The sequence below is a fragment of the Erpetoichthys calabaricus genome, chromosome 13, assembly GCF_900747795.2.
Source record: "Erpetoichthys calabaricus chromosome 13, fErpCal1.3, whole genome shotgun sequence".
In the NCBI taxonomy this organism is placed as follows: Eukaryota; Metazoa; Chordata; class Cladistia; order Polypteriformes; family Polypteridae; genus Erpetoichthys; species Erpetoichthys calabaricus.
The window spans coordinates 99330523-99354673 of record NC_041406.2 but is presented as its reverse complement, the minus strand read 5'-3'; the positions used below and the strand labels follow the sequence as shown (position 1 = coordinate 99354673).

The 24151-nt window shown below is 36.9% G+C and overlaps 1 protein-coding gene across 5 annotated transcripts in view; it reads right to left on the bottom strand.

Moving 5' to 3' along the window:
• Positions 1 to 24151, bottom strand: part of LOC114663785 (intermembrane lipid transfer protein VPS13B-like) — a 908960-nt gene that overhangs the window by 310755 nt on the left and 574054 nt on the right. For all 5 annotated transcript variants that reach the window (XM_051935849.1, XM_051935847.1, XM_051935848.1 and 2 more), the window contains exons 25-27: positions 23087 to 23290; positions 19380 to 19551; positions 9856 to 9970 (exon numbers count right to left, since the gene is read on the bottom strand). In XM_051935849.1, coding sequence (XP_051791809.1) covers positions 9856 to 9970; positions 19380 to 19551; positions 23087 to 23290 — 491 coding nt within the window. The remainder of the gene's footprint in view (positions 1 to 9855; positions 9971 to 19379; positions 19552 to 23086; positions 23291 to 24151) is intronic.

The window sequence follows — 24151 nt, the reverse complement described above, 5'->3', positions numbered from 1 at the left end:
CTGATCCTCTTCAGTAAAATCCTCACTGTCTCATTACAACTCAATACAAAGATTATATGTAATAGTATAGTAATGTTTCTGATTTTAACAGATGAGTAGCTTTTCTGTCCATTTCAAGATGCAAAAGCTAAAATGGGTTACTTACACTTTGGAGTGAAGTACGTAAGCACACAAAAGGCTAACAAACTTAAGACGGCCTCTTCCTAGACTATAACCCGGCTCACCTCAGTTCTGGAGATTAAATTATTGTTAGACAGCTGCAGACAGCTGTGATCCTGATGAAAATTAGGCTTGAGAAATTAAAATGAAATACTACCATGTTCTAAATCCTGATGACTGAGTTACAGTCTACAGAGTGGAAATCTAAACAATTATACAAGGGCTATGTATTGTGCTTAATAATGTGTGAAACAAATCCAATCAACTGTACAAATGTCTCGTGGAGAGAGTGGGGAAAATAAGAAACAGCAAGCATTTTTCCAGCAATATATGATGTGCTGCATGTCCTAGCATGAGTATGTTTAAGGCTGCATACCTGTGGAACTGAAGAAAATAACTGAGGAAATCTCCAAAACCTCACCAATTCATTGAACTAATGAGGCTGTCGACCATAATACTGACATAATACCTTAACAATTAACCATCATAGTACTCCAGTATGGACTCTAGTGACTCTCTACTTATTAGTTACACATGTAAAAATGCAGTGCTTTGAAAACATTTTTGGTTGTTTTAAAAGATGAAGAGCAAGAGTCTATAAACGTTGGCAGTGGTCATTTAACTAGCCAGAAGGAAAGCCAGCAGAAGATACCATGAAAAAGAAGAAAAATTTTACTGGGTGGTTAACACGACTTAATAGAGCTGAACAATTCAAAACAGTTACTACATGCAAAAGAACTCATAAACCCCCTTTATATTACAAATGGTACAATGTAAAATTAAAACATGAGCAATAAGCAAACATTTAAAATACACTGTAGCTGTTTTCCAAATGAAAATATATCTGTGGCAAGAGACCAAGACCACATTATATTCATTTCTATTCTTGGCTTCTAATTATGGAATAGAAGGGGCACAACAAATTAAATATACTAAAACACTGTTAAGAATGATCTCAGATTTCCCTTGCTATTTAGGTTGTTAAATCAGACCATGTCATCAGGCATTCAATGCTACAGGACTAATTGATGACCAACTGAAAAAAAGCTATATTAAAATGAAAATGTAAACTGTCAGGTCACACTTGTGTAAAATGATGCATATGTAGCCCAAAAAAGAATACAAAGCATATGGCAGGCAGTGTGATCTCAATCCACAAGGTCACAGGTTCAAAAGCCACCAATGACTCAAAGAATCAAGTGATATGTGTGTGCTGTATACAACTTTTACTAAACATAATGTAAAATAGGTTTATAAAGTAATCTTTAATGGAGCTCCATAATTTTTTTAATAGGCATTACTAATGTGTGTTAATAAAGAAAACATCACATACCTTAAATATACATAAGATATAACAAATATATTTAATGAAAATTGCACTCATTGTTCATGATGCTCAGTCGTAGCACTGCACTGCTACCTCCATGAGTTAACAAGATACTTCAAAACATAACTTTCTCAAAACTGGCTTAATCCATTATTGGATCATGTGAGCTAAAAGAATACCCTAGCTGCACTGGGCACAAGTCAGAAACAAACCCTAGACTGGTGCACCAGCACACATACACACTTACTTTTATTGAGGCTATTTGGAGTCTCCAATCAATGGAATATGCACACATTGAGGATGTAGGAGAAAAACTGCACTACACAGAGAAAACCCCACATAGATATGGGAACATCATGAAAATTCTACACAGACAGTGAGCAGACATGGGATTTGAACTCAGAGTGTTAGATCTATGAGGCAACACTACTGTGTGCTTCTCCTTTGGTCGTTGCTTTTCTGGGAAATGTATCTAGAGAGAGATTAAATTGTCAATAGATCTCTTGCCACTTTCTTTCAAGATCTCCAAGGGTCCTTAGATGATGGGAAGAATTGGTGATTACTTGCCTAATGTTCTTAAAGAATATTCTTTATTCAGAACATTTGTTATGTTCATGTATTCTGCTAAAAGGTCCTCATGGCAACTGAAAGAAATATGGAATGTGTATTTTCTGACCAGGGAATCTGCTGCAGTCTGTTTATCTCTGTATAAAGACATGTTATTTTGACCTTCTCATTCAGAATTCCTGGGATGAATTTTCTAATTCCATTTTTACCATAAATGCAATATAGGAGTTCCTCTGTGCAAAACATTTGTCTCTGAAATTCATTGGAGAAGCAAGGAAATCCCAGAAAGAAAAGAGTGACTAACAGCTAAGGGGCTATTTAATAATTATATTAAAATTATTCTTTTATATACAGTAATCCCTCCTCCATCGCGGGGGTTGCGTTCCAGAGCCACCCGTGAAATAAGAAAATCCGCGAAGTAGAAACCATATGTTTATATGGTTATTTTTATATTGTCATGCTTGGGTCACAGATTTGCGCAGAAACACAGGAGGTTGTAGAGAGACAGGAACGTTATTCAAACACTGCAAACAAACATTTGTCTCTTTTTCAAAAGTTTAAACTGTGCTCCATGACAAGACAGAGATGACAGTTCTGTCTCACAATTAAAAGAATGCAAACATATCTTCCTCTTCAAAGGAGCAAACAAATCAATAGTGCTGTTTGGCTTTTAAGTATGCGAAGCACCACGGCACAAAGCTGTTGAAGGCGGCAGCTCACACCCCCTCCGTCAGGAGCAGAGAGAGAGAGATAGAGAGAGACAGATAAAAAAATCAATACGTGCCCTTCGTGCTTTTAAGTATGCAAAGCACCGTGCAGCATGTCGTTTCAGGAAGCAGCTGCACAAAAGATAGCAAACGTGAAGATAATCATTCAGCATTTTTAGACGAGTGTCTGTATCGTCTAGGTGTGCGAACAGCCCCCCTGCTCACACCCCCCTACGTCAGCGCAAGAGAGAGAGAGAGAGAGAGAGAAAGTAAGCTGGGTAGCTTCTCAGCCATCTGCCAATAGCGTCCCTTGTATGACATCAACTGGGCAAACCAACTGAGGAAGCATGTACCAGAAATTAAAAGACCCATTGTCCACAGAAAATCCGCGATATATATTTAAATATGCTTACATATAAAATCTGCGATGGAGTGAAGCCGCGAAAGGCGAAGCGCGATATAGCGAGGGATTACTGTATATATGTTTCTGTTAAAGACCAATTTCATAAACAGAATTTATTTAGTTTGGTTTCTGCTTTACCACTCTGTTACAAGGATACATCCTGGACCCTTGTACGTGAATACATATACTACCAGTCAAAAGTTTTAGAACACCTCAGCTTTTCCAGTTTTTATTCAAATGTAATCAGCTGAAATGCAATGAATGACCTACAATGATGAAAAGGTAAGCTGTAAACTGTCAAAGGTTTAAATTTGAAGTTTAGGTTAGCAAAAACTGAAAAAAGGAAACATCAGTTTCTGCAGTTTGTGCTGCAGGTTTGACAGGGCGAGCGACAATACGGAAGCCATTCCATAAAGAAAAAAATAGGGTCTTGAAATACTGGCTGTAGACTACTGCAGACTAGAAAAAGTCTACACTACACAGCCGAAACTGACCCTTACTTTTTTCGACCACTGATAAGCTGTACTTGAAGCTGTTTTGCTGTGAGGTGCCTATCACATAAGCTGCTGACCCTCAGAAACTTGTCTTCTGATTGGGTTGTGACTTTGGGTCTACCAGATCTCTTCCTTTCAGAGTTTCTTCCAGTTTCCAAATGCTTATGGGTTGTTTTGAACACACTACTCACTGACACTTTGATATTTTTATGGCAATTTCTATGAATGAAAGACCTACAGTTCTAAGGGTAATAATGTCTCATTTCAATTGTTAATTGGCATTTTCTTGCCATTATTACTGGAATTTTTTCCAGGTAGTTCTTCAGAGGGTATAGTAACACCGTCTGTTCCAACTCTGCTTTAAGACACACTGAGGGTTTTTACGTAATCAAAAGAAATTGGAACACCTGTGCAAATTGTTTGCTTCAACAAGCAAGACTTAATTTATGGTGGTGTTTGAAAGTTAATGAATTCATGAGACTTTTTCAAATTCCTGCATAAATATGACTTAAAACATCATCAGATTGTCACACAAGTCCAAAAAATAGACATGGAGAACCCAGCTAAACAAATGAGACAAAAATATCATATTTGGTCATTCATTTATTGAAGAAAATCACTCAGTATTACATATCTGTGAATGGCAAAAGTATGCAAACCCAACAGGTATTCTAAAGGTGAGTTTAGAGTCAGCTGTAGTCAACCAATGTCATGGTTGCCAATTAATGTGATGACAATCAGGTGTGAATGGGCACCCTTTTTGTATTATAAGAACAATATTCTATCAAGGGCTTCATCTTCAAATACGTCTGTGCAGTGTCAGGGTATTACGCTACGGACAAAGAACATTTCAGAGGACCTCAGAAAAAGAACTGATTTTCATTGTGCTGGGAAAGCCTACAAAGCCATCTCTAAGGAGTTTGGACTGCACCAATCCAAAGTCAGACAGACTGTGTACAAATGGAGGAAGTTTAAGACTATTGTTACTCTCCCCAGCAGCGGTCGACCAACAAAGGTCACACCAAGGGCAAGGCATGCGATTATCCACAAGGTCACAAAAAAACAATGGGTAACTTCTAAGCAAATGAAGGCCTCCCTCATGTTGGTTAATGTCCATGAGTCCACCATCAGGAGAACACTGAACAACAGTGGTGTGCATGGTAAGGTTGCGAGGAGAAAGACAACGCTTTCTAAAAAAAACATTGCTTCCCATCTACAGTTTGTTGAAGAGCATGTGGACAAACCTGAAAGCTAATGGAGTAATGTTTAATGGACAGATGAGACCAAAATAGAACTTTTTGGTTCAAATGAGAAGCGTTATATTTGGAGAATTGTATGCATTTCAGCATAAGAACCTCATCCTATCTGTGAAACATGGTGGCAGTAGTGTCATGCTTGAGCCTGTTTTGCTGCATATGGGCCAGGACAGCTTGTCATTGTGGACGGGAAAATGAATTTTGGATTATAACAGAGAATTCTAACTGAAAATGTCAGGACATCTGTCCATGGACTACATCTCAAGAGAAACTGGGACAACGACCCCATGAAAACAAGTCATTCAACCAAACAGTGGTTAAAGATGAATACAAGGCTTTGGAATGACCAAATCAAAGTCCTGACCCAATGTTGTGCTAAGACCTGATGTGTGCAGTTCATTTGAGAAAACCAAGCAACATCCCTGAATTTAGGCAATTTTGTATGAAGGAATGTGTTCAGATTCCTCCAAGCCGAGTGCAAGACTGATCAAGACCTACCATAAATGTTTAGTTGCAGTTATTGCTGCAAAAGGGGGTCATACCAAATACTTAAAGCAAAGGGTCTCATAATTTCTCCACTCCCAGATTTGTAACATTGGATCATTTTCCTCAATAAATAAATGAACAAGTAGGATATTTTTGTCAAATTTGTTTTCTTTACCTACTTTTAGGACAAGTGTGTAAATATGACTATGTTCTAGGTCTCATTTATGGAGGTATATGGAAAATTCTGAAGGGTTCACTAAATTTCAAGCAGCACTGTACTTTAGTTGTTGGTAAAACCTCTGTAGGTGGTAAGCTATTAGTTGTACCCTGAAATTTAAATTTAAACTTCTGTCAGTTTACTGCTTACCTTTTCACCATTTTATATAATTCGTTGCATTTCAACTTATTACATTTTGACGAAAAACTTGAGAAACTAAAGTGCTCTACAACTTTTCATCGGTAGTGTAAATAAAAAAAAAATAGATTAAATGTCAAAATGTCTATGCCTAAACCTTTCTGTTTAAAAAGGTAAGACACTGAAGGGAAAATATTGGGTAAGATACAAAATTTACAACATACAAAACAGTGTCTAAATATAACAAATGATACATCTATCTCTAAAAAATTATACGTTGATACACTGACATACACAGCTTGCAATGGTTTGAAAGCTTGGTTGTTTATTTAGTTCATGACATATTGCATATAAGGTAATCTGCAAAGTTTTGTTCAGCTCTGCAAGAATACACCAGGCTGACACAGTATGACAGACCAAGTTAATATTAGATATTTTAAAATGCAATTTTAGACACAACAAATGCATTTCAATGTATCATAAAATCACATTGAGATATCTGAAATTAATTTTAAGATATCTCAAATGCATTCTGAGCTATCCTGAAATAATATTTTATACATTTTTAAATATTTGATAGGCAGTTAAGGAAATCTGAAAATGGATTCCTGTAAACAATCAACTTTACAGTCTTTTTTATTTACAGTATACTGAAATCAGTTTTGAATTGTATGGCAAGTTATTTTTATGAAATCTGAAAATGCATTTTTTAACTGAAAATACATTTCAAATATCTCAAAATGGAGAGGCTTTTACATCAGTTTAGCTCAAGACTTACTCATGATATCTTAAAATGTATTTCAGATATTTTTGCATTATCTCAAGTTTGAGATATCTAAAATACATTTCAAGATATCACAGTTTTAATTTGAAGATATCTAGAAATATATTAAGGCAACCTTAAAAAGACAAAAAAAAACTCCACAACAGCAAAATTTCACAATAAAACGGTGGTACAACAGTACAGTCGCTAGTCCTGCTGCTTCACATATCCAGTGGCCTAGGCTTAAATGCCAACCCTATTCACTGTCTGTGTGGAGTTCATATTTTATTTCCATAGGTCTTTATCTGGGTATTCCAGTTTTCCTCCCATATGCCTGAAGTCATGCAGGTGCACACATTACCTGCCTTTCTCCTGCAGTATTTGTCCATTCCTTCCTCACTTGCTCTCTCTCTATCCCATTCAACAGTTAGTTATGGATGTTAATTCAAAAGACACCATCATTTGGGAAAAAAAAGTGTTATTTTAAGACCTGAAAATGTTATGTGTCATATATCTGAAGTACTAGAGGAATTCATCAAGGGGGTGAAAACTTTTTCATAGCCTTCTGTATAAAAGTGTGCATGCACAGGGTTTGTCTTATAGCACTCTACTCCATCTTGTGGAGGAAAAAGATACTACAATGAAAACAAACCAAGGAATGGCCACAGTGATGGGAGATATCCAGCTGTAGCCCTCAGCAGCACACTACTGTATGTAAGGTATAGTTTTGATGTATAATTTAAAATGAACAGCCAAATGTGTGTTTCTTCATATCAGATTTCATAAGAAATGCAAATATGTAAAATAAAGATATAATAATTGAACAATTCCCACAATTAGTGAAAGAAAGAAAACAAACAAAAAAATAAAAACGTTTAAACCAACTTTTAAAGTTGGCTTAAGTGATAAAAACATGTTTTTCTTTATAAATCCATAAACAAGTCTATGAGTACCCATGACAACCAGGTCACTTTTTGTGTTGTTGGCAAGCAGGTGCTGCCTCAAGATGTCTTTCTTGAGGCTTATTAAAGAAGAGAATTCAAACTGGGCATTTCTCTGAAGTAGGGTGGTCCACCTTTGTAACAATGTTGCAGCAGGTCTTCCAAATATTTTTCTTTATAGTTGTGTAACTGCTCCCAAACAGTGTGTTACTTTCCCCAAAGTCATGTCAAGATACTTTCCTAACACAAACCACTACTAGAGGATGTGTAGAGTTCAACCTTACAAGAATCACTCCAAAACATATACTACTAAGAGAGGCTAGTGCCACATGATAGAAATTTAATCATCCAACTCTAAGATCATGGGGCAGAAATGCAGTATTATTAAAAAGTATTACGGCTAAATCCAATGTGTACCATGAAAGGTGGCACCGTGGATCCATAATAGAAAGGGTAATTCTCAAAATAACGGTGAAACAAAAGTTGCCTATTATTAAGTAATCTCTATTATAGAATTTCAGAATGTTTGGCAAGGTCTCAACTTAATTGTAGCCTACAAAAGGTAGCATTCAGAGTAGTCCCAATTCAAAGTGTGTACCTCAGCAGTCACATGGAGGATTTGACTTGAAAGTAAACAATTCATTAATCTTGCAAGAGAAAAAAAAAAACCTTTCACAAATGTGCTTACCTGACTATACTGTTGTCAATGGTTGTTTCAGTACAATGTCTGCTTAGAATTTGACCATTGAGAAAAAAAATGCAGAAAGGAAAAAAATACAATTTCAGGACTGTACTGTTTTCACTGTAATCTAATCATTATTTTCAGATTTTGTTATCATTGGTAATTTTACATCCATTCATCCATTGTCAAACCCAATCCAGATTTGTGGGAGTCAGAGCCTTTTCAGGTGGCACTGAACACAAATGGTGGGACCAACCGTGAACAAGGCACAAGTTTTGTGCATGACATACTCTTCTACACACTCATACTGGCAAAACTGGAGTCACCGATATTTAGGATAGTAAAAAGAAACCCAGAGTACCAGGAGAAAACTCCTGCAGACACAGTGAAAATGTGCATACTCCACCCAGATCATGACTGTGTGGAATTCTAACCTGTGACTCTAGGGCTGCGAGGCAGATGTGCTAGCCAATCTGTGACCCAGTAATGGTAACTTTTTTTTAACACTTAATTGAATGCAGGAAGTCAAACTGTGGAATTTCTTTAAAGATCTTTTGATGTAGTCTGTTGATTTTATGATTATAACAAGTTTAAGTGCAGATTATATTCTTGTACTTACTATTTCACACATTACAGAAATGTAAAGCATGCTTTCAGGAGCATTAAGATTTTAATAATATTTCATATTATCATTGAACACTTCAGTCTGAAAGTCACATTGCCCGTATATATCAAGGTAATAAGCACTAACATACACTGACGCTTAACGCATTGCAGTATGGTTGCTACTGGGTAAAAGTTATCATTGATACAATAAGACTTCCATGAGGCAGCAGCTCAGAAAACACATTTCATTCCAAGCATATGCCAAGGAATTTCAACCATGAGTTTACTAAACTCTTTTCCAATGTTGGAAACTCTTACATAAGATAATACAAAACTAAAAGAATTATTCAATCAATAAAAAATTTGGAATTGTCTTGTGAAAAGTGAAGCAACTTGTGTAATACAATTTAATTTTAATAAAGTGTTCTATTTTCAGGTCAACTTTTTTAAACAACAAACAACATATTTTTAATTTTTAACACTGCTTAAGCAGATTTTGCCCAAAAGCAACAACGTTTATGTAACAAAATTGTAAATTTCTCTGGGGTATAAAAAATTTCTTTGAACAGCCATATACGCCGTGTAAATTTATACTGGTGCTATGTTGTGAAGCCAATGACCACTGGCCATGACTGATAATATGGAAAATAACTCAGACATTACACTTACCCTCTGTGACTATGAGAGTGTGATCACTTCAGAGGAAGGAGCCCAAGATATTTCAAAAACAGTATGCAGTCTTCATTTTTAAAAATTACAATACAGAAATACAGTGACCTGAAGCAAATCTTTTGGTAGGATGTGAACCCCAGTAGTGTGAGCAGATATGTTAAAGGAAGGAGATCAACGTTGCACCCATAAATAAAGTGTATTTAATAGCACAGTAACAACAGTCAGCAGAAGACACCAGAGGCGCCTTCCAGTAGAATGGCATGGACCAAGTAAGACGTGTATTTTAAAATCGATCCGAGGAAAAAGGGCATAACAAGGAGGCAAGTCTCAATGGACAGAAAACGCTAATAAAATACCAATTAAAAGAAATTTTAAAAAACTACTGCAAAAAATGTGACGGCTGCCTTGACCAGAAAACATGTACATTTTGGGTATACCTGCTTCTGTAGTGATCAATGTTGAAGCTACCAGCTTTACATTTGACCTTTGTGTAGACATCTTGCATATCCACAGATGCACTGAGATCTTCGAGTTCGCTTATTATGCAGACTTCTAAAAATGAAAAATATATATATAAGTACAATGACATAAAATTAAATTTTGTTTGTTATCGACATGGTAGAAAACATTAAATTAAGCAAAATCAAAACAGAAGACCTCTAAACAAGATATTACATAAAACAGCCATCTCTAGTAAATGCAACGCTTATACGGTGCTTACACAATGCTTATACAGGGCCTTTGCTGAGAGTTTAAGGCTACTTGTATAATAGTGAAGGTCAACTCCATAACTGCCATCATTGTTACTGCTTAGAAGTCACGCAACATGAACTTTGTTCAGCATTCACACCCACAGATCACCCACTGTAGCAACAACACATGTTTAGAATAATACCGAATCTTTGCTCACTTCATTCCACATTCTACACACAAGTGAGTCATAATGAACATCAGGTTCCAAAATGAAATAAAAGTCCTTTAAAAAGATGACGTCGAGTAAATATTGCTTGTTGTACTCCCCAAGGACCCTCCAGATGTACTTTTCGGAAGGCTGATTGTGTTTTTTTTTTTGGTTCCTGCCAATGATGTAATCTGATGACAGCCGTCACGGTTTTCAATAATTTGCTTAGGTGCTCAATAAAACTAAACGCTGCATGAAAAAGTTTATGATAGCAAGGGGAAAAGCTGCTGGATACAGATCACAGCAGCAGAAGACAGCACAACTTCAAACATGTAATGCGTCCTTTGGCAAAGAGGATACAAAACTGCTCTAAAAATGCACAAAAGGTGACTGCCTGTCAATATTTAGTCTGCGGAGTACATATGTCTTATATCAACCATTAAGGGTTAAATGCTAATCATGCCTGAAAAAGCTCAACGTCCAACACAACACACAATCAGTCAAAAGCAGTAATCCCTGCACAACGTACCATTATCTTACAGCAAGTGCACATAGCCACGGGATGCATATACGCTTAGCTGAGCATGTCATTCTCAACATCTTTCATTAAAATTCTTTCAAAGATACTCATTTGTAATATAGACAGACAGGGAAACACCTATTTCAACAACTTTGTGGACGTGAGAAAAAAACTATTTACATGAACTGTGAAAAATAACATTCACATCATTTACTAGCACAATTAGTATCTCTGACATTTCAATTGTTGTCAAAACCACAACACCATAAAGTGCAACCTCATCATCCTGGTGTCACTAAGTCTTTTTAGTAACAAATCTTAACAGCTAATCCTTTTCCCTTCCCTCATTCAAGTAAATCTTACAAGAAGCTAACAATTTTACACTAATTCTTTTTTGAGTGTGATTAAATATATAAAAAATACGTATATATTTTGGGATACGGCACAGTTTCTTACCTGGATGGAAGGCCAGCACTCCAGAGACACAAGAAGAAAAGCAGGTAGTTTGCAGAAGATGCCAGTATGGAGCTGGGTGTGCAGGAACAATACTAGGCCAGAAGGCCAGTGTGACAGATGGACCTGTGGAGCCCACTGGTCATGGCTACATGCTCCCCTGACACGTTAGGTGGTAGCACTCCTGGGTGGTGCAACCAGTATGGAAACCCACAAGGCATGCTGGCAACTGTGATCTCATGAGGAAGCCTTGTTAGATTCTAGGACTGTTCGCAGAGGGTGCTGTGGGATTTGTGATTTCTGTGGACTTCCGCCCAACCCGGAAGTGCTTCTATTGGGCTATGCCCATGCACCAGAAGTAATTCCGGGTCTAAAATAAAAGAAGCTGCTCAACATCACACAGGCAAGTCTGAGTTGGGAGAAGAGCTGGACAAGATTCACTAGGGAGGAGTGGAGGAATAAAAGAGAGAGAGAGAGAGAGAGAGAGAGAGAGAGGAGAGAACTACACTAGAATATATGCTTGTGGATAACCTGTGGAGGTATTTTGTTAAAATAAACATTTTCATTGAACTTGTGTAGTTGTGGTTGTGTTTGGGATTTGGTGTGGTACATTCACCCAACAGGTCACTATACAGTTAGGTCCATAAATATTTGGACAGAGACAACTTTTTTCTAATTTTGGTTCTGTACATTACCACAATGAATTTTAAATGAAACAACTCAGATTCATTTGAAGTGCAGACTTTCAGCTTTAATTCAGTGGGGTGAACAAAATGATTGCTTAAAAATGTGAGGCAACTAAAGCATTTTTTTAACACAATCCCTTCATTTCAGGGGCTCAAAAGTAATTGGACAAATTAAATAACTGGAAATAAAATGTTAATTTCTAATACAGTGATCCCTCGCTATATCGCGCTTCGTCTTTCACGGCTTCACTCCATTGCGGATTTTAAATGTAAGCATATGTGAATATATATCGCGGATTTTTCACTGCTTCGCGGACGTCTGCGGTCTACAGTACGTGCGCTTCCTCAGTTGATTTGCCCATTTGAATTCAAACAAGGGACGCATTTGAATTGAAACAAGGGACTCTATTGGTGGATGGCTGAGAAGCTACCCAAGCAGAGAATGCGGTTAAGTTCCTGTGTGCTGCTGATTGGCTCAGCGACGGAGTGCTGCATTAACCAGGAAGTACTAATCTCACTCATTCGGCATTAACGTGCACAAGCACCAACAGAAGATGCAAATGATTGCAGAAAAGGTAAAAGTTTTGGATATGTTGAAGGAAGGAAACAGCTACACCGCTGCAGGACACCATTACAGCATAAATGAGTCCACGATTCTTTTTATTTAAAAAGGAGGAAAAGCATATAAGATCTGCGGCCGCAGTGTCTTTTAACCAGGGCACAAAATGAGTTGCAAGTGGACGTTGTAAGGCAGTAGTCTGAATGGAATCTGCTTTAGGGATTTGGATTGAAGAGTGATGGAAGAAGAACAATGGCGGTGCTAAACAGTCGCCTGAAGAGGCTCCTTTAGAAGAGCTGTAATGCTATCCTTTGTTGTGCAGTAAAATTAAACTCATCGTTATCGGACAAGTCGTCGTGTCATTGTTGGTGAGTAACCATAATTAATTATTTACGTACAGTACTAATTACATGTACATAGTTTAGTGTCACTGTACACACATTTTATTGTATACAATTTTTCTTGCATTGTACGTATTTATTGATGGTGGCCTGTCTGTCGTAATGGCTGTAACATATGTGATATCAGAGATGCTCGATATCTTTAAAATAATATTTAGGTTTTACTGTGTTTACATACATAATTTCAACGAATCTTACCTAATATCTAAGAGAATACAAAGGGTTTATGCTGTATAATTGTGCGTGAAATGTTTATAATAGTGTGGGAGAGTTTATAAGGGCTTAAAATATATAAAAATAACCACATGAACATATGGTTTCTACTTCGCGGATTTTCTTATTTCGCGGGTGGCTCTGGAATGCAACCCCCGCGATGGAGGAGGGATTACTGTACTTGGTTGAAAACCCTTTGCTGGCAATGACAGCCTGAAGTCTTGAACTCACGGACATCACCAGATGCTGGGTTTCCTCCTTTTTAATGCTCTGCCAGGCCTTTACTGCGGCGGCTTTCAGTTGCTGTTTGTTTGTGGGTCTTTCTGTCTGAAGTTTAGTCTTTAACAAGTGAAATGCATGCTCAATTGGGTTAAGATCAGGTGACTGACTTGGCCATTCAAGAATTTTCCACTTCTTTGCTTTAATAAACTCCTGGGTTGCTTTGGCTGTATGTTTTGTGTCATTGTCCATCTGTATCATGAAACGCCGCCCAATCAATTTGACTGCATTTAGCTGGATTTGAGCAGACAGTATGTCTCTGAACACCTCAGAATTCATTCGGCTGCTTCTGTCCTGTGTCACATCATCAATAAACACTAGTGTCCCACTGCCAATGGCAGCCATGCACGCCCAAGCCATCACACTGCCTCCACCGTGTTTTACAGATGATGTGGTATGCTTTGGATTATGAGCTGTTCCACGCCTTCTCCATACTTTTTTCTTGCCATCATTCTGGTAGAGGTTGATCTTGGTGTCATCTGTCCAAAGAATGTTTTTCCAGAACTGTGCTGGCTTTTTTAGATGCTCTTTAGCAAAGTCCAATCTAGCCTTTCTATTCTTGAGGCTTATGAGTGACTTGCAACTTGCAGTGCACCCTCTGTATTTACTTTCGTGCAGTCTTCTCTTTATGGTATACTTGGATATCGATACGCCTACCCACTGGAGAGTGTTGTTCACTTGGTTGGCTGTTGTGAAGGGGTTTCTCTTCACCATGGAAATGATTCTGCAATCATCCACCACTGTTGTCTTCCGTGGACGTCCAGGTCTTTTTGCATTGCTGAGTTCACCAGTGCTTGCTTTCTTTCTCAAAATGTATCAAACTGTAGATTTTGCCACTCGTAATATTGTAGCAATTTCTCAGATGGGTTTCTTCTGTTTTCGCAGCTTAAGAATGGCTTCTTTCACCTGCATGGAGAGCTCCTTTGACCACATGTTGTCTGTTCACAGCAAAATCTTCCACATGCAAGCACCACACCTCAAATTAACTCCAGGCCTTTTATCTGCTTAATTGATAATGACATAACGACGGACTTGCCCACACCTGCCCATGAAATAGCCTTTGAGTCAACTGTCCAATTACTTTTGAGCCCCTCAAATGAAGGGCTTGTGTTAAAAAAATGCTTTAGTTGCCTCACATTTTTATGCAATCGTTTTGTTCACCCCACTGAATTCAAGCTGAAAGTCTACACTTCAACTGCATCTGAGTTGTTTCATTTAAAATTCATTGTGGTAATGTACAGAACCAAAATTAGAAAAAAGTTGTCTCTGTCCAAATATTTATGGACCTAACTGTATACAATCTCATCCATTCTGGGGCAAAGACATGATTTTTCCTTGATTTACCCCTCTGCTCCACAATTTAAAATTACAAATAAAACAAATCACGATTAAAATGCACATACAATTGTTTAAATTAAAGATATTAGCATACATTTTAGTCACACTGTGTAGAAACACTTTTTCTACATGGTTCCCACATTTCAGGGCATCATAATGTTTGGGACATAGCAATGGTACATATGTTAAAGCAGTCCTATTTAGTACTCTGTGGCATATCCCTTGCATGCAATGACTGCTTGAAATCTGTGATTCACAGACATCACCAGGTGCTCAGGACCTTCTCTGGTGTCACTCTGCCAAGCCTCTAATGTAGCCATCTTCAGCTCCTGCTTGTTTTGGGCCTTGTCTCTATAAGTTGTCTCTTTAGCAGCCCAAGCCATAATACAGTACTTGTTTAACAGATGAGGTGGTATGCTTTGGATCTTCAGCAGTTCCTTCTCATCTCCACACTTTGCTCTTATCATCACTCTGATCAGCTTCATCTTTGTCGCCTCTGTCTACAAGACCTTTTCCCAAAATTATGCAGGCTCTTTTAAGTCCATTTTCGCAAAATGTAATCTAACCATCCTGCTTTTGTGGTTTACAAGTGGCTTGCATCTTGCAGAGTGGCCTCTGTATTTCTGCTCATGAAGTCTTCTGCGGATAGTAGTCTCTTACACATACACATCTGCCTCTTGAAGACTGTTTCTGATCTATTGGGCAGGTGTTTGGAGCTTTTTCTTTCCCATAGTGAGGATTCTTCTGTCATCACCAGTGAGTTCTTATTTCTTAATCATATTCCAGACATTTAATTTAAGTAATTCTTAAGTTTTACTTATGTCTCTAATAGTTTTAGTCTTGTTTTTTCAGTCTCACATTGGCTTCTTTGAGTTTCATTGGCACTTCTCTAGTGATAAACAATGTCAGCTACAAACTCCATTGCTAGACTGTAGGTACAGGCAAGCCGACGTATAGCATCTTGTGCCTACACTAATGAAGCAATGAAACACACCTGAGTAATTACAAACACATGTGACGCCAATTGTCTCAAAAATCATGGTGCCCTGAAATGGACCATGTACAACAGGGGTGTCCAACTCCAATCTTGGAGGGCTGCAGGTTTTTATTCTAACCCTTTTCCAAACCAGTGACCAGTTTTGATTGCAATTAACTTCTTTTTCCCTTCATTTTAATAGCCCTGTTTTAAGGATTTAGTCCTATCAAATGATTCTTTTCTTCTTTAAATGGAAGGCAAACAGAAATAAAACGTGAAGCAAGTCAATAGATAACCAGCTAAGTCGGGACTTCAGACTCCATCTAGTTTCTTAGGTAGAACCCACTCTTGTTGTTAATTAAACCAATTATTTAATTCCTTGGCTTGTTGCTGCTCTAATTCTGCCACAGTGGACATTTTCAAAACTGTTGTTTTTTTTTGTAACAACGATGCCAAGATATTTTGGAGACCTGAGTAGATCAGCCTTACTGAGACCTTCAACTTTCTTTATTTTCAGATATCGTGTGATGGGAACAGGTTAACTAGTCATGTTTTGGCTCATTTTGTGTCTCATTATTGTTTGGTTGCTAATCAAGGAAAAGGGAAACAATTCAAAGGCCTGAGTCAAGTCAATTTAAACTAAGGCAAAAGATGTTAACTATGAGCAACTGGTCACTAATTAAGAAGATGGTTAGAATGAAAACCCGCGGCCGCTACGGCCCTCCAGTACTGGAATTGGACACCCCGATGTAGAAAAAGTGTTATCATTTCTACATTTGTGACTGAAATGAATGCAAATACACTTAAATGAAATTCTGAAAAGTGCACCTTAATCACATCTGAATTGTCTTATTTGTAATTTTAAACTGTGGAGCAGAGAGTTAAATGAAGGAAAAAGGTGTTTTTGTCCCAAACATTATGAAGATCACTGTATATACAATCATGGGAAGAAGAAAGTATACTCTGCTTAATTTCTTAGGGTCTAAATCACATTTGTGTTGTCATCACTAAGTTCTATATACTGAGAAACTTCACCTTTTGAGATAAAGAAAAGAAAAAAGAAACACTATCACATAACCTACAGACTTTCATGAGCATGTTAAATGTTCATGACAGTAAATTCAGAAAAACACTAAACAAACATGGCTTTCATGAAAGGGTGGCACTGGGAAGGCCCCTTCTCCAAAAAAAAAAATAGGGTAACTTGATAAATTACATCTGAACAAACCACAAAAATTCAGGAACAATATCTTTTGGACTGATGAGGCCAAGGTAAAGATGTTTGGTTATCATGCAAAATGCCATGTTTGGCAAAAACTAAACACAGCGTAATAAACCCAAACTCCTTGTACCAAGCATTGTGGTAGACATAGAGGTAATTTTATACTTACTTTGCAGGACCTGGGAAACTTGCAGTTATCGAGAAAACCATGAATTCCACTTTATACCAAAATGTTTTTGAGGCAAATGTGAGGCCCTTTGTTTGACAAAAATCTGTTTCAATTTATTTGTAAACTGAGGATAGATTTCTCTGTTCATAGGGATAACAATAAAATTGTGATTTAGACCCTGATTAATAAAATTACAGAATTGAAAGAGGCTGTACTTTCTTTTTCCCATGGATAAATACAGTGAATATACACACACTCTCTAACACCCATTTCTATATTGTTGCACCAGCATTTACCCCTGCCTGGGCATCCTCAATATTTTCCTCATCACCCTCTGCCACTGTTATAGCATGTGTTTTCATGCCAGGAACCTATGTGCTTGGCATTGTTGTGCCACAGGTTTAATTACATATAACATATAATTAAAATAAAGCAATACTCTTAGATATTGAGACAAATTGTGTGCTGGTTAATCTCACCAGAATGAGAAGACAACTTTAACATTACACAGAAATGTAAAAAAAAAAAATAATGTAAACTAGGATTCTTAATATAGCTCTCTACTCTTTCTTTGGGATAGAAGAAATTCTAAATGTTTTTATGGGATCTTGCTGAAGAAAAGGAATGGCAGTCATTCTTAAATGGTATAAGAGGTAGCAGTGAGGATACAGAATCTGTGAAGCAGACAAAACTACATCAGTAAAACAACTTTCAGCATAATCTGCAGAAATTATTTCTTGAAGTATAGGAACAGTTGGGCTAATACTGATCACAACAGCAACCACAAGGGAATCCCTCTTCAGCATTTCGGTACTGAAGGGGATCGGGGTTTACATAGTCCAGCATCTGCGAGCTAATGCTCTGTGGAATTCTTCATAAATTAGAGTGAGCAGTGTGGCAAGACTTGGCTACTACATCCTTGTTCTGTACCTCTTTAATATTAGTAATGCATAGAAGGAAATCCAGCAGCTCAGCATGTCTTTTTCTTTGCATGAACGTTATATTATTTCTTCATCTCTCCAAACATTTGCAAAATTCAGAGATCATATAGTAATGTAGGCTTCAAATTGGGCACAGGACAAGGCAAATATCACTGCAAAGCCTAGTCAGAATGAAGTCCTCTATTCATTATAGGGTATATAGCCTGGCAGGGTAAACTAGACTTAACTGCAGTCTAGTCTGAATTGGTTCTGAACATCAAGAAATAGAATTAAGTTCCCCATGAAATTTCATTGTTGCTGCACATCGATGCCAACTGACAACCAGCAGGTGGAACTCTTCTACTTGCACATGACAGTGTGAACTATGGCCCAACATAGCCTATAAGCACTCCTTTTTTTTCTTCTAATTCTACATGTTCACAAACAGTGAACAATACAGTATATGGAACTGTATTCTAACCTGTCCCATAGTGGAACCTTCACATAATGGATGCATAACCTTGATTCTAAAAGAGACAAGGTAGTTTCATCTGAACTTTTTCTAGGCGAGTCTATTATCTTAATTATTTTACAATTATAGCAATAATAACAGCAATAATAAAAATAAAACTGATTTAGTGAATATATTATGTGAATAAAAGCAACACAAAAATAAACAACTCATATAGAATGCAATTGCAAAATTTAGCAGTTAATTAGCCAGTAGGAAATCAAAACTGCACATTGGTTCCTGCTTTATGAAAACTGCTCTAGTGCAAGGCTCCAGTTCTTTTCAATTGGCAACTAAACAGATAGATCAATAATAACTTTGAGCAAAGATATCTGGACATGTGCTTACCCTCTTTCTGCAGTGTACATGCTTTGCTCATATTTGCAAAGAGCACACAAGAGACCCAGATTTTATCTGTGTGACTAGAAGCATTAAACTAACATGGCATATGTGAAGATGGGTGTGTATGTACAAAAATGGACTAATATACAATTAAGGACAGTTCTTGCATTACTGTCATTAATTCCAGGCCTAGCTCTTTATGATCTTGAACTAGAAAAACAATACATTCAAATGTGGATGGATGAATGGCTTGTAATATGTTCTAAGGTTACAAATGGATTTTGCAAATTAGCTAATCACAAAATATAAACCATATATATTAGGACCTCCAGGATGATTAAACAATCAGGCTAATAAAAACATTACAGTAACATATACTATTCAGGGCAAATCTTACTTACTCTCCTTACAATGGGAACTAAAACTCAGTATTCCTCCAGAACTGAATGGTATATATGTGGTAAACCTCACCAGTTCCCTTTAATCCTGGAACAGGCCCAAAAAGCTTCATTGTGACCTTTGGCAGCATCCACTGCATCCACAAACTAACACGCCCACTTGATCCTCCAATGTTACTTGTTTTTTGCTCCAAGGTTGCTGTATCAGAGAAAGGAGAATCATCCCCAGTTTGCATGGAATAGCCCTGTGAAATAAACAGTAATTCAAAGTCACTGACATCAGCTGACAGAATTTCCATTTAAAAACCATGAAAACATATAGATTGTGTATTTTATTTAAGAATTTAGGGCCAAGTTAAATAATCAGTACTAGTCATATACAGTATGGTTATATTAAAGTAAACCTAAACATGTTCTCAGTATGACCTACTTTAGACATTTTTAATGTCTACATAATCCCAAACAGTAACTTCAGATGGGTGGGTCCTCCTGCCATTAACTAAAGGTATGGGGGTGTGTCTCTTTAACTTTGCCTGCATATGCCGTTACACATTAGTTGTATGATTGATCCTGCAGTGGGTGAATTCCACTTGGTAATTTCTGATGGAAAGTGGACATGGATTAGTGGTATTGACTTTAACCCTTGCCTATAACCTTCTTAAGACCATTCTTGTTTTAGGTCAAAATCCCCTGGGGTAAAGCGTTTAACCCAAAGTTCAACATCTTTTCCTTCAGCCTGTTTTTATTTAGAGCCTGTGACTCTATGAATGACAGTCTAAAGTACTGCACATAAATCAGCAGATGACTGTTTCCCACAGAGTTTGCCTAAGAAAGTTAAAGGATCCTGTTTTGAAAAAGCGTTAGCTCATTAATGGCTTTGGCACAGATCCTCTTATGACAGTGTTTATAAGAATTTTTACTTTTTTATTTTCCAAACATAAATCACATAGTTAAATGAACTAAAAAGTTGCAAACAAACAAATTCATGCCCTAAAAGATTCTGACTTTTTCCACGGGACGCCTGAATCCTCCCTCCAAATTATACCCTGCGCAGCCATTCACATACCTTTAAGTGGCAACATGGTTATCAACCATCCTATTAAAAGTTTTTAAGGTTTCCCAAAGATATGTTTTTAAAGGGAAACAGCTGTACCACACACTAAAGCATGAAGAAACAGTTGAAAGTCTACATTTACTACTGAATGAACACTCTGAACACATCTACTTTACAATACGGAGTTATGCAGGGAAAAAAACATGCCTGTGTGGGTAAAATGTAACACAATCATCTGTTATAAGATTTGACCAAAAGAAAAGTTGCATGTGTTCTTGGCAATAAATGCACTGGTGCAAAAGTAATGTACAAAAGCAGAATAATGTTCACAGTCTCATTTGTTTCAAAATTTAACTTAGTTTCTTTTTAATTTTAGCAATTCATGAAAAATGCCAAGAGTGAAGAATGAATGACTAGAACAGTGGCACAGTAAGTAGTGCTACTGCAAAACAAAAATTGTGTCTTGGCTTTGAATTCCAAGATTGGTTGTGGAGTTTACATAGTCTGTGTGAAGGTTATATGTTCTTCCATTGTCTGCCTGTGTTTTTCTTCTGGGTATTCTTATTTAACTCCCAAATATCCCACAATATATTGGTAAGGGTAACTGGAAAATCATCCCATTCTTGAGTAATGAGGGTGTCTGTTTGTTCATGCCCAAAAATGGACTGGCATGTTGTCCAAAGTTCTTTCATACACTCTAACCAGTGCTGCAAAGAGGGGCTTCAAAACCCCCCATCCAACCCCCGACATCCTTCTCCCAACACTGAACTGGAATAAGGTTTGAGAATTTCTCTATGAAGAATGCATAATAATCAGACTTAATAGCTAAGACTGTTTCGCATGATGCAATTTAATATGTGATTAAGGTGCATGGTAATTTTATTTATGTATACTGAAGTCATAGTATCTCCCCATTTCAGGTGCATGTTTTTTTATTTATTGGTTCAAATAAGCCTAGCCTACATGTATAATTGGGATGATACATTTTGAGTTAGTTATTATATATGTCTGTAAATATTATTCTTGATTTTTTGTAATATAGATTTTTGTGCTATTTGTAAAAAAATATTATTTAATATTTTAAATGTTTGCAATTTTGATATTATCATGTTAATATAATTATTAATTTCTTCTATTACAAACTGTAGAAGTTCTTGTGGATGTTCCTCAAACAGAGTAGGCAGCTGAACGTTTGCCTTGAAGGCCTGGTCATTGAAAGGCAACATAAGGCTTGTGGGGCAGGGGTGTCAGAAGCTGCCAGCAGGAGCCCAGTGTTGCAGGAGCAAATGTAGAGGCACCTCTACTTGGATGAGTTTTAATGGTTTAGCTGGGAAGGAATTTTAACGCCGACTCATGGTCCTATAAGTACAGTGTCCAAAGGAGAGTGGGGTGATTCACTGAAGACCTAAAAAGCAATACAGAGAGAGACAGAAGGGAAGTAACTGAGAGGGTAAATGCAATACAATGGATGGTAAGTGGGCAATCCATGCCACCTGACAGAACCAAAACCTGTTTAGTTATGCCCAGAATGGCAACAGGTTTTTTTTTTTTTTTTTCATTTTATCTTCATTTTGGATTTTATGGAACCCCCTTGGTATCTTAAGTCCTCTGGTTATTTTTGTTCAATAAGTCCTCCATGTTTAATGTTTGTATCCTTTGTGTATAGGTGTAGCTCTAAAAATAATAATGGAAGGTTTAAAACACTGAAGATTACAAGTCCAATATTACTAATTCTTATTTAAATTCACCTTGTACAACTGCTTATGTGAAGTCCTTAGACTATACCTATTTGAATTTCATATCCTTGAAAGATCCAACATACTGCCAATACTGCACTAATAACATAACCTGTAAAACCTAAGCAACTCTGCAGGGTTGTGTGAAATTGCTGTATGTGTGAGCATTAACATAGATGAGCAACACGGATGTACATTGTAATAATGCTATTAATTAAAATTCTCGTAGAAAATTAGAAAATATGCCAAAGAACGTTTTTTCCCATATTCATTCTAGAAGAGTCTGATCATTCCAGCGATATAAACTGGAAGAACAATGTTACAGTACTTAAAAAATTGTCTTTTTAGCACTTGTCCCTCTCTGCATAGCACTGAGCCCTGCCACACCACTCTTTTCTGTGAGGTGCAGGAAAGCAGCCTCCATACTGCTCAGGACAATCACTTTGGTTAATGGTTCTAAATATCCATTAGTAAGAGCACCTGGTATCCCAGGTACGCTCCACTCCTTGTCACCCTAAAATGTTCAAACAGCTTTGAAAGCAGAAGGATGGAATTTTACAGAAATGCTCTGAACATCCTTCATTGTATGACCAGGGTATTTGCAAGAACCACACACTGTGGTGTTGGCTTCAGTGTTTTTCTCCCACAAACCTATATTTAATAAGCTAGATTGTGGTTAAGAATCAGTAGTATTTTAGAATTGAATACAGCTACAGATAATAGGATGCATCTTTACAAAAGACATACCCCACAATCTATTATTTTTATGTTAGCATCAGGTTAGAAATAAGCATGATAAGATGAATCCTTTACCACCAGCACTTTAATATTTTTCTCTCATGTCAACTTTGAGAAGGTGCATACTTGTGACTTGCGTCTTTTGTTCATTTCCTTACTTGAGAGAGAGTCATGGCTTTTGAAAGTAAAAAATGAGTGCTTGATTGAAGTTATCTGAATATCATTTGATTATTTGTAGACTTGTGTACTTACCTCAGTTGGACTACCTAAATCTGCGGATGGGCTGCAAGTGCTTGTGTCTGGAAGTGCAGTCCCAAAGCTACTTCTGACTGGTGAACTTGGAGTCGCACCTACAGTTACTTCATGGTAATTAGATGACTGACGAAGAATTCCCCTCTTCTGAATCTTATTCCATGTTGTATTTATACTATGAAGAAGTTCATATAGCAACTGGACCTAATGGAGACACAAAAGCAAATCTTGCCTTAAGAAAGAGCTTTTAGCATAATGTTATTTAAAATGCATTCTTATTTCATACAGAGACGAAAATTGTTGGTTATCTGTTCTGCTTTGGCAAAGAATCTTCACTACAATCACATTCATTCCTTGCAGTGCTGAGTAAACTAATTTTAAATATCAAGTTTTCATATGTATGATGGATCTAAAATAAGTACGAACAACAAGTCTACCATAAGATGAAAAATGTCAAAATAAAAAGCTATTCAGCAATATACTAATCAAGGTCAACCAAGTTTTAATTGGTAATAATTAGCATCCAGAGTTAAAATTCTAAACTAACAATGCAGTGTATCATTACATTGTCATTCAGACAGAATTGTCCTATATGACCTTGTTTTAGTAATGGAATAAAAAGTTAAAAAAAAAAAAAAAAAAAAAAAAAAGGAACAAATAGTAAACTTAAAATGTAAAATTCACCCTGCTTAATTTAGAGTCAGCAATGAATATAACAAGTGCTTTTTTGGGATGTAAGAGGAAAATTATCATACTGTACCTAGAGAAAATGAAATATAAATTAGTATATAAAATTTACACAGATGGGAATGGGGTCAGGATTCAAACCCAGACTCCAGGAGTAGAGAGGCAGAAGAGCTAATGACATGACGATACACTGTATATTATTGAGCTCTCACATGCCGTAACAAATAATGACCAGCATGTTGATGCAGTTGTCATCTTCCTCCACTAAGGTTGAATATCTGGATAAATTACTCTACATATTCCACTATGATACACATGGATCTTCTCCAATTTCTTCCTTTGAATCATTGAACAAATGCAACTTAAGTTACTTGAAGA